Source organism: Penicillium manginii (assembly GCF_028828005.1).
Source record: "Penicillium manginii strain IBT 31320 chromosome Unknown utg000002l:1.0-5564898.0:1.0-5567710.0, whole genome shotgun sequence".
Lineage (NCBI taxonomy): Eukaryota > Fungi > Ascomycota > Eurotiomycetes > Eurotiales > Aspergillaceae > Penicillium > Penicillium manginii.
This window is the reverse complement of record NW_026643103.1, coordinates 986,581-1,002,672: the sequence shown is the minus strand read 5'-3', so window position 1 is coordinate 1,002,672 and position 16,092 is coordinate 986,581. Positions and strand designations below refer to the sequence as shown.

The 16,092-nt window shown below is 48.8% G+C and overlaps 7 protein-coding genes across 7 annotated transcripts; 1 reads left to right on the top strand and 6 right to left on the bottom strand.

Moving 5' to 3' along the window:
• Positions 1-543: 543 nt before the first annotated feature.
• pex13 (peroxin PEX13) lies at positions 544-2,076 on the bottom strand (the record flags this gene model as incomplete). Its single annotated transcript, XM_057098312.1, has 3 exons — positions 544-1,322; positions 1,381-1,893; positions 2,025-2,076. 3 exons carry the CDS (start codon positions 2,074-2,076, stop codon positions 544-546), a joined length of 1,344 nt encoding a protein of 447 aa, XP_056963448.1.
• A 633-nt stretch (positions 2,077-2,709) lies between these two features.
• N7533_001661 (endoplasmic oxidoreductin-1) lies at positions 2,710-2,997 on the bottom strand (the record flags this gene model as incomplete). Its single annotated transcript, XM_057098311.1, has 2 exons — positions 2,710-2,845; positions 2,939-2,997. The coding sequence occupies 2 exons, from the start codon at positions 2,995-2,997 to the stop codon at positions 2,710-2,712; spliced, it is 195 nt and encodes a 64-aa protein (XP_056963447.1).
• Positions 2,998-3,008: 11 nt separating this feature from the next.
• N7533_001660 (endoplasmic reticulum oxidoreductin family protein) lies at positions 3,009-4,729 on the bottom strand (the record flags this gene model as incomplete). Its single annotated transcript, XM_057098310.1, has 2 exons — positions 3,009-4,556; positions 4,619-4,729. 2 exons carry the CDS (start codon positions 4,727-4,729, stop codon positions 3,009-3,011), a joined length of 1,659 nt encoding a protein of 552 aa, XP_056963446.1.
• A 1,061-nt stretch (positions 4,730-5,790) lies between these two features.
• Positions 5,791-6,194, bottom strand: N7533_001659 (uncharacterized protein; the record flags this gene model as incomplete). Its single annotated transcript, XM_057098309.1, has 2 exons — positions 5,791-6,014; positions 6,089-6,194. The coding sequence occupies 2 exons, from the start codon at positions 6,192-6,194 to the stop codon at positions 5,791-5,793; spliced, it is 330 nt and encodes a 109-aa protein (XP_056963445.1).
• A 1,574-nt stretch (positions 6,195-7,768) lies between these two features.
• Positions 7,769-10,108, bottom strand: N7533_001658 (putative HET domain protein; the record flags this gene model as incomplete). The annotated part of the gene is made up of 1 exon (XM_057098308.1): positions 7,769-10,108. The coding sequence occupies one exon, from the start codon at positions 10,106-10,108 to the stop codon at positions 7,769-7,771; it is 2,340 nt and encodes a 779-aa protein (XP_056963444.1).
• Positions 10,109-13,896: 3,788 nt separating this feature from the next.
• On the top strand, positions 13,897-14,691 carry N7533_001657 (VOC family protein; the record flags this gene model as incomplete). The annotated part of the gene is made up of 1 exon (XM_057098307.1): positions 13,897-14,691. The coding sequence occupies one exon, from the start codon at positions 13,897-13,899 to the stop codon at positions 14,689-14,691; it is 795 nt and encodes a 264-aa protein (XP_056963443.1).
• A 170-nt stretch (positions 14,692-14,861) lies between these two features.
• N7533_001656 (uncharacterized protein) lies at positions 14,862-15,729 on the bottom strand (the record flags this gene model as incomplete). Its single annotated transcript, XM_057098306.1, has 2 exons — positions 14,862-15,583; positions 15,642-15,729. 2 exons carry the CDS (start codon positions 15,727-15,729, stop codon positions 14,862-14,864), a joined length of 810 nt encoding a protein of 269 aa, XP_056963442.1.
• Between the last annotated feature and the right edge of the window lie 363 nt (positions 15,730-16,092).

Genomic DNA, 16,092 nt, shown 5'->3' with positions numbered 1-16,092 from the left:
TACAGCTATACCCTCAATCGAAGGAAAGAAGAACCAAATAAATCAAATCAATATGCATGTGCATTGCACTGGTCTGATAGATACTAAATACAATACAGTCATGGAAATCGCTAAGCCCAATCCAACCCCATCCGGAGATAATCAGAAAGAAAAAAAAATAGGTAAAGAGATGAAAAGAGGAAAAAAAGGTGAGGAGATAACAAAGTCCCCCACCCCAAAGCAATGTGGAGCGGGGAATTTGTGCTCCATGCGGAGAAAATGTGAGCCTCGTCCGCTTGTGCGACGTGGGGCAAATCGTTGAGACAGATTGAAATCAGATTATTGAGTGAGTTCTCAGTTTGAATTTGGAGAGAGGGTCCGAATCAGGGTCCGGTCCCCTGTGAGGGTGAGAAGGGTGTGGTCAAAAAGGAGAAAGAAAAGTTCGACCGTAAAGATTTCGGCGGGCTTTTTTTGCGTTCCGTCGTGTCGAAAAAAAAAAACCAATCCCAGTGCGAGTCAGTCCAGCACAGTCCGTTCTAGCCGTATTCTATAAAGCTCTCAATTTCAGGAATAGAAAGTGCTCTTTTGGAAGCTCTCAGGCGAGATATCGCCCATCTTGCCCTTCAGCTCAGGAGGCTGGTCAGGCTTGGACAGGGCAGACAGACTCTGGGTTCGCTCAGGGACACCCTTCGCCGGAGCAGCGAGAGCAGCCGCCTCGGGGCCCTCGATGGCTGCCTGGTTCGGACGGCGCTGGATAGTCTCCAGGTACGGGCCGGGGAGATATCCGACGCCACCGTCACGAGCACGGCAGCGCCACCACTCGGAAGCATTACCCATGGGATCGGACTTGCTGAGGACGGCAACGATATCGCCCTTCTTCACAGCGAGATCGATGCCGTTGCTCTCCTGCGTCTCGGGAGAGTAGTCATATATAACGCGGCAGAAGTCTAGCTTCGTGGGATCGAGCGAAGCTGCGGAGCCGTCGTTGGGTCCCGCGAGTTGTTGGCGGCGGCGAGCCTCTTCTTCTTGGGAGCGGGCGAGCGCTTTGATGAGTTTGCCCATTAGGTAGGGGAGGCCGAAGACGGCTACGAGGAACATGAAGAAGGGCTTCTTTGATGGCTTCGCTGGGGCGGGCGAGCCGTCGGGGAGGCTGGCGGCGGATGAGCGACCGCCCATGAAAGCAGCGAATGCCGCGGGGGTTAGGGCCGTGGCGTCGGCTGGGGGTGGTCGGCCGGTGAGTTTCGCGATGAGGGTGCGGAACCAGCGGATTATGGTGAAGATTCCCAGGGCCGAGCCGAGGGTGTTACGCAGGTTGCCGAATTGCTCTGCGACCGAGACCATTGCTGAGACAAGTTAGTACAATCATGTCTCGGAAAACGAATGTGATGGTTCGGTACTCACCAAAGAATGAACTGTGTGTGGCCATGTAGGTGCTCTCCAGCATCTGGGCGAATCCGCCAAAGGCACCGACGATGCTCTCGATCATGTGGAAGGTGGCCTGGGTGCTTTGGCTGAAGGAGTTGGTCAAGCTGTTGGGGTCATTGGGATCCTGCCCAGGCATGCCCCCGTACATCCCTCCCATACCTCCCATGCCACCATACATGCCTCCCATGCCGCCGTAGCCGCCATACATGGAGCCCATGCCTCCCATAGAGCCGAAGCGGGAGTAGGGAGAGGAGTAACTGCCCATACCACCCATGCCGCCCATACCGCCATATCCTCCGTATCCGGTGGATCCTAAGCGGGAAGCGCCATAGGGAGAGTAGTTGGATGCAGTGTTGTTGACGACAGAGTTGAGGGTGTTAGGGCGAGAGGGGAGGTCGGGGGCGGAGGTGGTTGAGGTTGCGGGGTTGACCGAGGAAGTCATCGCGGTGGCCGCTGGACTGGGTGTGGTGGTTGTGGTTAATGCGTTTCCTGGAATGCCGTTAGTTTGAGGTCAAGTAGTTGATGAGCCGATGAGTCGAAGGATGATCGACTGGAGTGAGAGTGAAGATAGAGAAACAACAGTCACGATCACCACCACCATCACGGACATCAAGACTCACCGGTTGCAGCGCCTGCTCTCTCCCACGGTTTAGGTGGCGACACCGACGCCATGATATGACTTAGCGACCTTGCATTAGGTCTAGGGAATGGAGAAGGGTGGAGGGGAGGGCGTGTGGGAGGTGGAAGGTGGAAGGTGGAGAATGGAGACTGGAGAAAAGATGGGGGAAGAGTCAAATCGGTCGCATGTGGCCGGCAGTGGAGAAGCCGAGGATGTCGGCGTTGCCCGTTGTACTCAAAGATACGCAGAGTGGCAATTGTTTGATGTTTACACTGTACTTGGGAGGTTAGTTATCTTATAACTAGTATTTACTTCAGAGAAGTGTATAAAGTATTTATTGAATTACATTCCCTTCTTCCTTCATCCCATTGTGTCTCTATTATATCCCCCTCTCCTCGTGGCCGATCTCGGCGTCGGCCGCCGCTCCGAGGCCGTCGGGAAATATTCCGAGGTAACTTGAAGTATACAAGTATCTTTTACGAGGACTCAGTCATACATCCAAGTACCTAGGTAGTTACTTATTTCTACTACTACTAGTAAACTCAGTAACATCATCGAGTAAACAGCCATTTCTAGACAGCTCATCTAACTCTATACAATAAGCCAACTTGATCCACCCAACGCCATGTGCTATGTACAATCATGCAGTCAATTACAACGCCTATGTCAATGCCAATGTAGATGCCTTAGAGCTCTTGTTGATGCGGTCTAGACACAATATTCGGATCTTGCGGCGCCTGCAAGCTCCATTCACGAGGAGGAACAGCCACGCCTAGCCAGAAGTACCACAGACGCTGGGCTTCCATAACACCGATTTGAAGCCTAAACAATTAGAACACCACGATTAGTCAAAAGATATCACTTCTACGCGCGAGACACAGATACTGAATATGAGGTAAAAAAATTGAAACTTACAAAGTGCGCGGGAGGGCCATCCACGAGCGCAACACGAACAACGTCGTGTCCCGCACCATCTGCCACTCCGTCACAACATCGTCCATAGTCGTCGCGCCTTCTTCGCGGGGAGGTCGAACCCAGGGATATCGGTGGTCGGGCCCCGGTTCGTCAGCGCCGTGGTAGTATTGCACATTCTCCGATTCATAATCAAGACGCCACTTCCGTCGTGCTTCAGCTTGACGTCCTGGGGGTTATTGGAGATCTGTTGCATCTTCGCTGCCTTGGGCGTAGACGGGGCGGCGAAATGTTGAGGGAAGGCATGGTCGTTGCCGGCGTCGATGGCTTCTTCGAAACTGCGCGCCGCGGCGATACTGTGCGAGATGCGGCCGAGGGTGTTGATGAGGGAGACGAGCTCGGTTCGGCGGAGAGGCGGGTTCTCGCCGTTCTTGGTCTCGTCGTACTCGAATAGGACCTTGAGGGCGGTTCCGTAGCCGTTTACTTGGAGCTTGCCCCAGAGTCGGCACTTGTCGCATCCCACGCAGTCCATCAGTCGACTGACGTTGCGGAAGCGGTTGCGGAAGTCTTCCTTCAATCCATCGGCGTTGGCGTCCTGGAACATGAGGTTCTCGTCGAAGATCTGAGGGGGTCGTGAGAGGATCTCGGTGAGTTGGCTGACGCGCTCCTTGGTGTCGAGTTGCTGGGTCGGGTCGCTGGTGCAGAAGGTGTAATTTTGGAGATGCTTGCGGAGCTTGGCGACGGCGCGAGAGACCAGGGCGTAGTTGAAGTACATGTTTGAGATACGCTCCGGGTGCGCGTGGAGGCGGTCCTTGAAGCATTGCATGTTGGGCTGCCACTTGCCAGTCGTCTGGTTGAGGTAATCCCAGCAGAGATGCGTGGAGATAGAAGCATGCATACCGCTGATAAGACGGTGGAAGACACGCTTCTCCAAGCACTCATTATCCAGCGGAAGTCCGTCCAATCGCGCCGACTCCTTCTGTAGCACGTTGCGGAAATCCGAGAACGCTTGCAGACCACCGCCGCCCATTGGCACGCTGAGTGATTGCTGCCCGGCCAATTCCTCGGCGTCGTGCTTCATGAAGCAGTTCTCGCGGTAGATCGCGTCCCAAACCTGGTGCGCGCCTGCTCCGGAATATCCGGTGAATCGCTCCGGGTTGTCGACCAGACTCACGTAGTCGCCTTTACCGGCTGATCCTTCGTCCTCGGGGACGCAGAAGTCCCGCTCATCGCATTCATCATCGTACTCGACCACGCAACTTTCCCCGACACCCTCGCCGAGAGTTCCTTGGAGAGGACGCTCTTTGGGCCGCTCGGCTTGGACTTCGCGGGGTGGATGTTTCGCCTTGGGGCCTTCAAGTTTACTCAGTTCCTCGGCTCGCCACGTCAGCGGGATATCTTCTTCGGATTCGATTGTGTTGACAGAGCAGGCGATGTTACCGCACATGCTATTGGCATCGGACCAGAAAGGGCATTCTTTGTTGAAGAGGTTGAGACGGTAGTAGGAGAAGAAGTCGGTTTCTTGTGTGATTGATTGGAGCAGGGTGTAGACTTCGTCGTTGAGTTTGTTGATGGTACCGTAGGAGACACACGCATCGGTGACCATCGCCAAGGGGTCAATCTAGAACAGCAGAATTGTCAGTCACTGAGCCCTCTCGGAGTAGGAATCTGGGGCGCATTTACCGCGCATTTCATTGTGTCCAGCGCGCCGGAGTCATGGCTGTCGGCGTCGGCATTGGCGAGGCTTCCGAGGGCAAAGACTGCCGCATAGAGCAGCCTGGTAGCTCCGCGCATGTTGTGTGTGGTTGTAAAGGCCGTGAAGACAGTTATATGGCCTGTTAAGGGAGTGCTGGCAGTGGTAGACGTGCAATACAGAGAAAAGATAAAGATTGCAAGGTGGCGTAAAAGTTGGAGAAATGTCCAATTGTCTGGTAGGACAGATCGAAAGATGAAAAAGGAGGGACCACCTAGTGCGACAGCATGTACTGAAATATCGACAACCCAAATAGCCAAATGGGACTTGGACTTGAACTTGAAAGCCAAAAGCCAGAGTTGAAAGGCCAAAGTATAAAGAAAGCAGGACAGGACAGTCTGGCCTCGGTGGCGATCGGCCGATCGATGCCAAGACATGGGCTGACAAACACGATGATTCCTTACTTTAGTTACGGAGTACTCGGAATTGATCAGGAGATGTCATACGAGGTGGGAGGATTGTTTCATAAATATGCTAGTACTGAAAGTATACTATTGTAACTCGAAGTATCTAATTCTAATGCTAGGATAGTGGTGGTTCAAGTCACGCTTGTTTGTAGTCTTGGCCAACCTCAGGATCCTTCGGATATAACGACGATCGCTCGGAGATAAACAAAACAACCTTGGGACGAAACGTACACAAAGTGTATCTATATGAGCATACTCTGTCATTCGCCTACTCCGGCCACTTTTCTTATTTCAATTATACTGCGGGTACTACTACTAGTCTTCTTATTCAGACTCCTGGGTGTTGGATAGTTAATCCAAAATTGAGCTACTAAGTAGGTGAACGTTTCAAGCTTCAACGTCGGAGGTTGTATACATATAACTTTCGAAAAAAAGAAATGGAACCATAATATCGCACCGAAATAAACTCAAGTTAACCCTGAAGCAGACCAAAACAAGCTGAACAACCTTAGAAATGAACGTCAACTTGAACTCTGGAAACGAGTTAGAATCACATGCCTACCGACAGGTACTACAATTAGACAGCAGCACTAGTAACATCCATTGATGAATCTAGACCGTGATTCAATCAAGAGGAATCTTGGAAGAGAATATGCTGCTAGTAACGTATCCAGTCCCACTGGCAGCACATCGTATCAATCAAAGACTTGAAGTGCCAGTGTTTTAATGGATGCGGTGCAGATGTTCTTCCATGTTTTCTTTCCGATTAAACGTCCTGTCACACTCCCGATTCGGACATTTAAACGAGCCCGGATCAACATGTTGAGTCTTGATGTGTCGCAACAGAGTCGCTTTGCTTGTGAATGGGCGGGGCCTCTCGCAGCCTGTCCAGCCACATTCAAGCGGTACATGAGACAAGCTATTAAACGATTTATTGTCAGGGGGGACATTGAAAATATGATATAGATCAATATTTCATTGAAGTGTTCATACCTTTTTTTTCTCCACGCGATGAGTGGTCAATTCTCTCGTAGTATGTCGCTTTCGGTTTTCCTTGGATAATAATGAACTGCTTGCGGGTGGGCTTGAATCCAGACATCGAGGATTGGAAAAAATGGCTTTCTCGACGTATTCCAAGTCCCCGGCTTCCTCTGGGAAATTTTGTGAGGGATTTTGGCCCAAGTGAAGAAGAAATTGGGAAGATGGATGTGCAGTCATCGAGTTGGAGTGATATCCTTGGTCGTAATATCTAGGAGATCCACCCATGTGAATAATTTTCGAGAATGGAAATGTCGGATGAGGGTCGTGAGCAGCAAGTTCAAGTTCTCCAGAGGAAGTCTGTTCATAACTAAGGTATTGATTTGAAGCCGGGATCGGGTTGATGGTAGAAGGTGAATTGAACAAGGTCCAAGCCATCTTGAAAATTTATTGCAGAACAAGCTGAAAATAGGAAATCTTAAGAACCTTGGAGTGCGATCGATGGCCAAAGTCTCAATGGTCAATGTGTGGTTTTTTTTTGATTACTTTTCTTGAAGGAGCCCTCGTTCTTATACTTCCAGTCGGAGATGGAATCTCCTTGAGGTCAGCTAAGGTTTACAGGTTACCTTAGAACACTTCTTGTTGCTTACGATGTTTTGGCGGATTGAAAGGGGAAACCAAGACTTTGGCTGCCAGATCCTGCACTAATTGTCGATCGGGACCCAATCATGCGTTGTTGGCGTAGTTTCTTGACGGCAATCTTACATAGCCTTTACATTGACCAGTCATGTTACTTTGCCCGGGTGAAGGGGGCCACAAAGCCTCAAAGCTAGAATGCGGCCCAACAAGAAGTGACCAATAATATACTAGCGGAAGTAGCATAATGAGTGACTGGAATTCGCGAGCTGTACGTGCATCTCGGGCTACCCAAGCGGGGCGATGATTAATTATCCTATGGACCAGAAAATGTTTGACCCCACACATCGCGCTCTGGTGCATGACGCATATGGACGAAGTCACTAATGCAAGGAAAAAAGAATATCTGCGGCAGCAACCAGCCGGTGGCAACAGATGCGATCTCTTGGGCTTACGATTGGATCGTCGGTGCACTGGTCCCACCATAACAATCGACGACCGCAGGAAACGCCCAATTATACTACTACTAGTACTAACGCTTCGCCTGTGGGATTGTACCCTTCTGATGTAGAGGGGTCGCAAAGTTCATTCTGAGTCGCAGCAGCAAATCTGAGTAGTCATGCCATCGGTCAGAATATCGATCAAATGACACAGCGGCGACAGATTCACCTGTTATATGATGGCAATTTCCAACTATTGCCCTTGGTTCTCAGAGCCACCTCCGTAACGTGGAGTATACACAGTGGAAGCACTCAGCGTTTTCAAGCCTGGGAACATCAATACTAGTATTAGTATTATTTCCCACCCGATTTCTGCGACAAAGTGATTGGCAACAGAAATATGGGAATGCAGAAAAGAAATAAATACGTCGCTTGTAATTTAAGAGTGACATACACACCATGGTTGTCGGATTTGAGGTACCTGATATTTGATATCCATTCGTGATCCTAATAATCCATTCTGTTTCCCTTTTACTTTCATGAAATCCATGAATGTTCTTGGCTCGTTTGATGGTATTCATTGACAGCAATACTATACATAAAAGGGGCAGCTACTATTTCACATCAAGCTCATCGTGATATCTTCTCCCCCTGTGGTCCATTCATGGTTCAGCTCAGCAAGGCCAACCCGTCTAAAAGCTGTGTCGTCATTCTTCAAACGAGTCAAAATGAGTGCGTATGCAAGTATCGGCGTGCCCGAGTCCTCGTTCAAGGTCGATATATGAGCACAGAACAAATCCTCCTCAAAAACCGTATGCCCGTCAAACGACACAAAACCAATGAGCCTGTCCTCGTCATCAAATATCTCCTGGCATTCACTGAGAGTTGCTATCGCTATCGGTATTGTTCCCGTTTCCTCCGCGAAGAAGAATGGCGAAGATTCAGCCAGCCCTTCACGAGTCTGCTCCTGTGTGCAGTATGTCGTGACCGTTTGTGAAATTGAAGGAATTTTGCGCAGGCGAGCTCGAATCTTCAGGGATGCTGGTTCTTTCAAGGGCAGCGCCGATACGATGTCGGGAACATCACTACTGATGAGCTCAAACTCACAAGAAGGGGGCGATCGAACGGGACCAGGATCACGCGATACTCGACGATCTCGAGTGAAAACAATGCGTCCTTTGTGGGCGATCCAGGCCCAGGAGGGCAAGTTCAAAGCGTCTAAGAATTGGAGCTTGCTGTCACCTGTCCCCACCCAACAAAGCTCAATGTGTAAGGTATTCTGCCACAATCCAAGGAAATTCCGGTTCGGTAATGGCTCTTCATCTTCAGTATCGGTGTCGGAGGCCTGCCCAAGCTCCTGTTTCTTTTTGACCAATCCGGCTATGGCTATCAGTCTATCCGTATCGAATGTCAGCTGGCATCTGCTGAAGATCTCGCCGACCCGCAGCCAAGGATCCAGTACGATCTGACTCTCTGATCGCCGATATCCCACTGAACGTTGCCACCAAACATTCTGCTCCTTCATATTCTTGACCGCGTTGTTGCTCGAACTGAAATTTCGCTCGCTGAAAATGTCGATCTGGGTCAAGTCTGAGGTCTTATGGACGCTACTGAGCCATGTTGAGTAGCGCCGAATCCAGTCTTCGCCACATAGATCGTCTTGATCCTCGCAGTACATGTAGTCTCCGGTAAAGTGAATAGTTCGAGGTGCGAGCAGTCGCTCTTGTAGGACCCAACCGCGCGTGTTCAGATGACCTCTATCAACCTCGATAGCATATGACCTCATGTTCGTGAGGTACATTTTAAGACCATCCTCGTCGGAGTCGAGATTAGCAAGCCTGACAGAAACCGGGGCTTGCTTTGGAGGGAAAAAGCCAGCTTCGGGACTCTTATTATCGTTGACTGCGATTCTGCATTTCGTGTTCCAGTAGATATCTGACATCCGAGCACCCTCACGAAGAAAGTCCTCAGTATCTTCCTGTATAATGCAAAGCGCATCAATCCACAGGTAACGGATTCCCAAGCCTCGTGTCACTTTGATGGCATCTGCGTAAGCTTTTGGGAGATCCTTAAACCGAATGTTCTGAAGTCTGTCCCGGTAGTTGGATCTTAAGGTTCGGAAACGGACAGCGCCGCCGCAACAGTAACTGAGTGCTACGTAGTAGCCATCTTGACCTGTTGTTTCGATAAGACGGACATCTGATTCCATCGAAGCTCGGTTCTCCGTATCCCAGGGACCTTCCCCCAAGTCGATGACACGCGTGGGTAATGGCTTTTCGCTCCCTGCGTCACTCCAGTCAGGTATTTCCTTGATTCGCTCTTTCAGCCAGATTGATAGACGGCCAAGAACTTCTTGCTCTGTCCCTCTCGGTCGAACAGGTTGTACGCTTGTTTCGTCATTATCATGAAGCAAATTCCTTCCCCAATACCAGGCCCAAGCATCGGCCCCTTCCTTTGCAGAAAACACAATGGTTCCCGCAACGATGAATCTATTCATACCTTTACCATGCCACCCTTTGTCAATTTTCAAAACAAGTGGAATGGGATAATGCAAGAAAAGGTCATCCTTTGCCATGAAAACGCTGAATATTCCGAGCGCCTTCATGGGGTCATCGTCATGTTCTTCTTTAGCGTGAAAACGTATCGCCCAAAGCATCTGTCGCTGAATCATATCACACAAGGGACACGTGCGTACGGACTGTAAAAATGTCCTGATGTCCTCCGAGTGTTCATAGCCGGTGCGACTTGTGAGTGCCTCCATATTCATACCTGCGCAAGATCTGCACAGCTGGGGCTCAGATTCTGGAGGACTTTCGCTGGGAAGGCTTGACAATGGAATAGTGAACAGATCCCCATTGGGATCCCGCGGCAACTTCACTCCCACTTTTTCCGCCATGGGCTCTAGCAGGGGAAACATCATTTTTTCCACCAGCTGGCTGACCCATTTCTCGTCCACCATGGTGTCGACTTAGGAGAACTCGCAGCGGGTTAAGATTTTAAGACATATGATTCAGGGACTGTTTGTCTCAATGTTGAAGAGAAAATAATTTTCTTGGTACTCTTGGTTTCTTATTCCTTAGAGATGTTTCATCACTCTTAATATGTTGTGCTGCCTACTAGTAGGCGATGCGGGGCTTTAAGAGGTCAAATCCGGCTGAAATGACACTAGTGAACAGTCACCCTTTTTGGGGGCCATGCAGAAGTAGAGTCGAACTCGAAGCGCTTGTGGCTTTTAAGGGGCGGTAATCTGACATAGGTCCAACTTGACATTCGTTGAGTGCGGTTTCATCAATTTTATCAAGAATTGGAGTACCGAGATAGCATTACCTCAATCCCGGCTTGGAGCATATACGAATTAGCCACCCTTGGCTATTGACACCACCGTAATAATCACCTTACCTTGTGATTTTAATTGCTGAATCAAATTCAATTCTGGGAAACCTAGCAAATATTGATAAAGAAAAGGTATGTCATCGGTTAGAGGGCTCGAACGTTAAGATATAATTAGTTCATAGCAGCTGGGTTACTGGTAAAGTTCTTCTTTTATAACTTCGAAGGATTCATTTTCCAAGTTTCGGGGCCGTACTAATGAATTAATACCCCCCGTACTCTAACAAATCATCGACTATTTAAGTGAAGTGTAGACTAGTACCAGTATCTCCGTGCCTAGGCACGAGCCCTCAACACCATTTAACTCATTTAGCCTAGAGCTCGTATATGCATGCACCTGGGCAGCTTTGGGCCCAAAAGCAAATGCCAAGCCTACTAAACATTTCCTCGGCGATGCGACCCAATCGGCTCAAGTAGATGACGCCAAAAGCCCAAGGTCATTTGCTGGCATTGACATTTCAGCCGCACGCCGCCTTTTCATACACGCTCTGGAAAGTTGCCCGGGCAATTATGTATATCGTTGGCTTGAATTTGTCACATCACAGGGAGCTGCTGGCAATCTGAAGTACACTGGCAGACCATGATGATGGTAACTTGGATTTCACTTAGCCGGATCCCTGTCTTCTAGAAGACTGTATTTCTTTAAGTGAATATGAAGTTCACCGGATGTTATACATCTACTACAGAAAGCAAGTCGTAGCCCTGTAGGGAAAATGCATGAGAAACCTGAAACCTGAAGGTAGGTCCTCATATAGGACGTTCAAGTTGAGCATCGAAATAGCCTGTGGTTGATATCATAGTCATTTTCAGCTATCACCTGAGCATGAGAGTTCAACCTTGGAAAGTTTGATTACCAAAATATACTCGGGTATAAGACCCGTAATACTCAATCGGCATCCATGGATTTAACAAGCAAAGCATTCCAAAAAAAGTTTCACCTCGACGGCACCTGGATTTCCCTGCCGGTGGATATTACTCGCGACAACGACGGTTCATTATGAAAGTTGGTTACAAGGCATTGCGAGCTCACATCATGGTACAGTCATCCGTTCCCTTGCAAGTCGAGCACGCATTAGATGTACTCTTTTTAAATCGGTTGGTGCAATGAGGACAAGTATCTAATGTATTACAGAACAAGCACGCGGTTAGTATAACCCACTGTCACAGACAACACTAGGAGGTTAGGGTCCTCCGCCAGGATGCGAGGACTTACGGTATTGACACCATCGCGATATTTTTGTGTCATAGTGAACCCGCAGATAGCTGCAGCTATGAAAACTGCATTTCACAGCATTTGGATTTGCCATCATTCAGTTTGGCCCCTGTTAAAGTTGCCCAAATGGAAGTGGAGGGTAGGATGGACGGTGGCGAAGAGCCCTGGAGGTTGAGAGAAAGAAGGGTAGGGAAAGGACGGGGGATGGCAGCTTTCATGTTATCATACATAGGTAGCATAGGTAGCAATATATAGTAAATTCTAGCTGAAGCGAGGGTTGTGCTTAGTCCTAGTAGTCACCTGGGCACACGCCCGGGTGAACGGGACCATCGGACGTACATACTACCTACTAACTAATAATTTATCACGCCTCACACCTACCTGGGTATGTCACAGAGTCCAAATGAAACAACAGCCGACTAAAACCAATCATTATGTTTCCACCCTAAAGGTAGCCACGTGTTTGAATAATAGCGGTTGAAACCACAAGATAATAAACTCAAGTTGCTGTCACAAACAGCATTCGCCAGAAACATTCCCCACTTTGTAGCTCGGTATTGTGGCACAGTTCGGCTAATCCCGTACCCCTGCAGCCAAGAATATCCTAGCTACTGTGATTACAGCCTCACTTGTCAGAATGTGTTGTAGAAGCCCCCCCAGCGACCTACGTTGTCTCAAGGCTGTACGGCGAAGGTGGACAGCAGACAGCGTCTCGTGTCAGGCTGACTCCAGGCAGAGGCGTAGTTATTTAATATCTACCTAGTGACGTTTGCTAGCTAATCTCAACAGGTTATCCACTGGCAGTTCATCTCGAACCCGGAACACGCTCGGCAAGACCCATCAAATGAAATCTCAGGAAAACCCCTGGAAAGTCAACTTTGTTAAGATAATTGTTTCTTATTGGCCGGTCACTCCGAGTCGTGCATCCTTACTCTTACATCTCCCCGCTCCTCTCTGTCAGTACTAGTATTTATACTAGTATAAAATCACGTGTTATAACTCAAGCAATGATTAGATTTGGTTTAGCTCAAGGCTTGCTCTTTTAGTCGCCCCCCATAGAGAAGAAGGGTTCTATGGGCACACCTCAAGGATACTTGAGAAAATTTCGGTTCTTCAATTTCCTGTTCCTTGGGAGATCCTGTAGACCCCAAATTTCATGTAACTAGTGCAAACTGTTCGTCTTCAGAACTTTGATTCCTTCCATCCTAGCATTCTTTCTGCTTGGAAAAAGATATATACCACCAATTACTGCAAAAATTAGTGGTTATCAGCTGCTGTGATTCAGGGACCGAAATGCGGCTGAAATGACGCTTGCAGTCTGCATGCTGCCGATGGTGACTGTTACTTTTAGATAGCATAACTTAACATTTTGTATATAAGAGCTGTCATTTCTTTTTAAGAGAAATTTGGTTTCATTTGATTTTTTTTTCATCTGTTGAACATCTCTATCTTGTTTTGCCAAGCCAGTTCGTTGGGTAAATTTCAGTCTTTATGCTGGATGCAAAGACTCCTTGAAACGGCATAGCTTGTATTTCACCTTTTTGGCGGCCATGCATAGGCACGGCGCTCCATAGCGGCAATCGACCCTGTATTTCTGCCAGGGCTTATAAAGGATATGCTTGCCCTTAGTAGAAGCTATTCCACCTATACAATTGGTCGATCTGAATTGTTTAAGATACTGAGTATATCACTCAGTAACTAGGATACTGGGTAGGATACAGGGAAGATACTGCATCGTATGATTTTTACCACCTCATATACTACCACTGACATAGCATTCAAAGTTTTCTGAATCCTGACTCAGTTCTCCGACCACGCAAATGCCCCACGCCTCACATCTTCAGGAAGAGAAATGAGCAGCAATGCTTGCCAATGCCCTCAACGCAAGAATCACCTCATCTTGCGCAATGAAATTGCCAAATCGGGCTTCGTTCCGATGAACACTAGTACTGATGAAGGAAAGGAATGCGATCGGGGAGAGCATCGTATAAATGGTTCTCTGCGGCCGGTTTGCTCGAACTCTTTTCCTAGAACTTGCACAATCCCCGCATTGAATCATCGGCCCCGCACTTCAACAACCAATCCATCGACAATTAATCGAAGTCATACCGGCATCCTCGTGGAAGCTTCAGCCCTAGTACATAATGACATCACAAGCCAGCCATCTTCCTACCTTGGACCATCTTGTCGTCCTCGTGTCGTTCAACACCCTGGAGAATCTCTCCAGCCATCTCCAAGATCTATTCACAGTCGCCCCGGGCGGTAAACATTCCAACGGACTCACATCAAACAAGTTGGTCCTCTTCCAAGACGGAGTCTACATCGAATTCATCGCCTTCTACGACAATATCGACCCTGAAAAGCGTCGGAGCCATCGCTGGGGAAACCTCCGCGAGAACAGCATCATCGACTGGGCTTTCACATATCCACCCAACAACGACTTCAACGCGATTAGAGATCGCGTGGCTAGTACAAACACACAAATTTCATATGAGGAGCCGGCGGAATGGAGTCGGGAGAGAGATGATGGCGTGATTCTCGAGTGGACACTTAGCACGGCGAATGGGCCGTCCGATAATCCGATCTCACCAGGCCAGCTGCCATTTTGGTGTCTTGATACAACACCCAGATCGCTGCGTGTTCCGTACAAAGAGTCGCCGCATTTGGCTCAACACCCTTCTGGTGTCCGGAGTGTTGCTTCACTGGCGCTAGCCGTTGATTCGGGTGAGATCGACCGTCTGACAAAGGTTTATGAGGCCTTAAGCGGTCCAGCAATATCTGGTGGAGTCTGGGGCTACAGTGTGCCCGAGGGTCCACAAGCGGGTACTATCGCTTTGGAAGAAACTCCTGGGGACGCATCAATTAATTTGACGCTGAGTGGACTCTATTCAAAGCAGATTGAGCCTTTACCTGGACTCGTATTCGAAATCAAGAAGTGATTGTACAAACCCTAGCGTTCACATAATGATCTACTGGAAGGGGAGCAAAGTGCGCTCAGAGAGATGTTACACTTAGTAGTAACTAATTACACCTTAGAGATACCAATTCAGAATGCTAGCGCCCGATATTATGATTAGGTATACGAAAACGATTCTCAGCGGTATCCGATCTAGCCCCGTCCATCCATTTCACGAGCCACCTCTTCTTGTACAGGTAACTCAGCCGGGGGAGATGACTGTCCAAGCTCATGATGTGTCTTGAATGCACGATCTGATCCTTCAAGCTCTGGTCGAAATTCATCCGAATGTAATTGGGGTTTATCATCAATGGGTGGTTGGTTATCAGGACTAATATCCTTGACCTTTCGAAGCCGTCGGCGACGCACAAAGAAGAATCCCAGAACTACAATAACTGCAACACCTACTACAGGAACCACAACAGCGGGAGCAATAACAGCAGCACTAGAGTGGCTGCTGCTACCTGCACCACCGCCTGAGCCTGTTCCCGTTTGTGTAGCATAAACAGTAACTACCCCTTGCGAGCCCGATTTTGTTGTCAGGAGAGTACTGGATTGTGTCGCGCTTGCCGAGGTCGTAATTCCCAGAGAAGCAATCTGCGCACTTAGGGATTGTGCGGAAGCGAGCAAATCCGATTCTTTCGCGAGGAGGCTTTGTACTTGTGATTGCTCGCTACTGCTGGTGAGAGTCGTGTTGCAGTAGTCTAAAAATTGTTGGAATTCCGAAAGCTGGCCCAGCAAGGTGGAATTAAATCCAGTCGGGGAATAGTTATCAACGCATTCATTGCATTTCTGTAAATCCAGCATGAAAACGGAATTTGACTTGCACAGAGCTGGGGTTTTTCCGGCGGCTTGGGCTGCCGCATAAGCACCGTCTGTGAGGATGCTCGTTAGCTTGCGAAAATCGCTTTGCATTGATTTGAATCCACGTACTGCAATCCTCGTAACATACACCAGGAATCTCAGAGGAGTCTCGTTTCAGGAATCCGCTGAACATATTCGACATCTTCTGGAAAGCCATCGTGGGGTGTCACATTGTTGGTAGGTAAATTGCTTTGCCCAGGCGCAGAGGGGTGTTCTGCATTTATTTAAGAAAGGGCCAGAACTGTGGACACTTTGCCAAGGAGAAAACCGAAGTGCTTGGTCTTATTTTAGAGAAGTTCTGTTTGCTGCCAGACGCCCCGTGCCCATTGCAACTGGACTTTTATTGGGCGGTCATTCTCGATATGCACAGGCGGGACGATTCTTTCCTATCAGAGCCGCATGTCCCTTAGACCCTTCAGCTGGGCAATATTACCCTATGATTTTCTCGCTCGTATCCTATCAGTGTTCGGTTAGTGTTTTGGAACGATGCATGTTTTAGAATGGGACGCTTTTGGCCCCA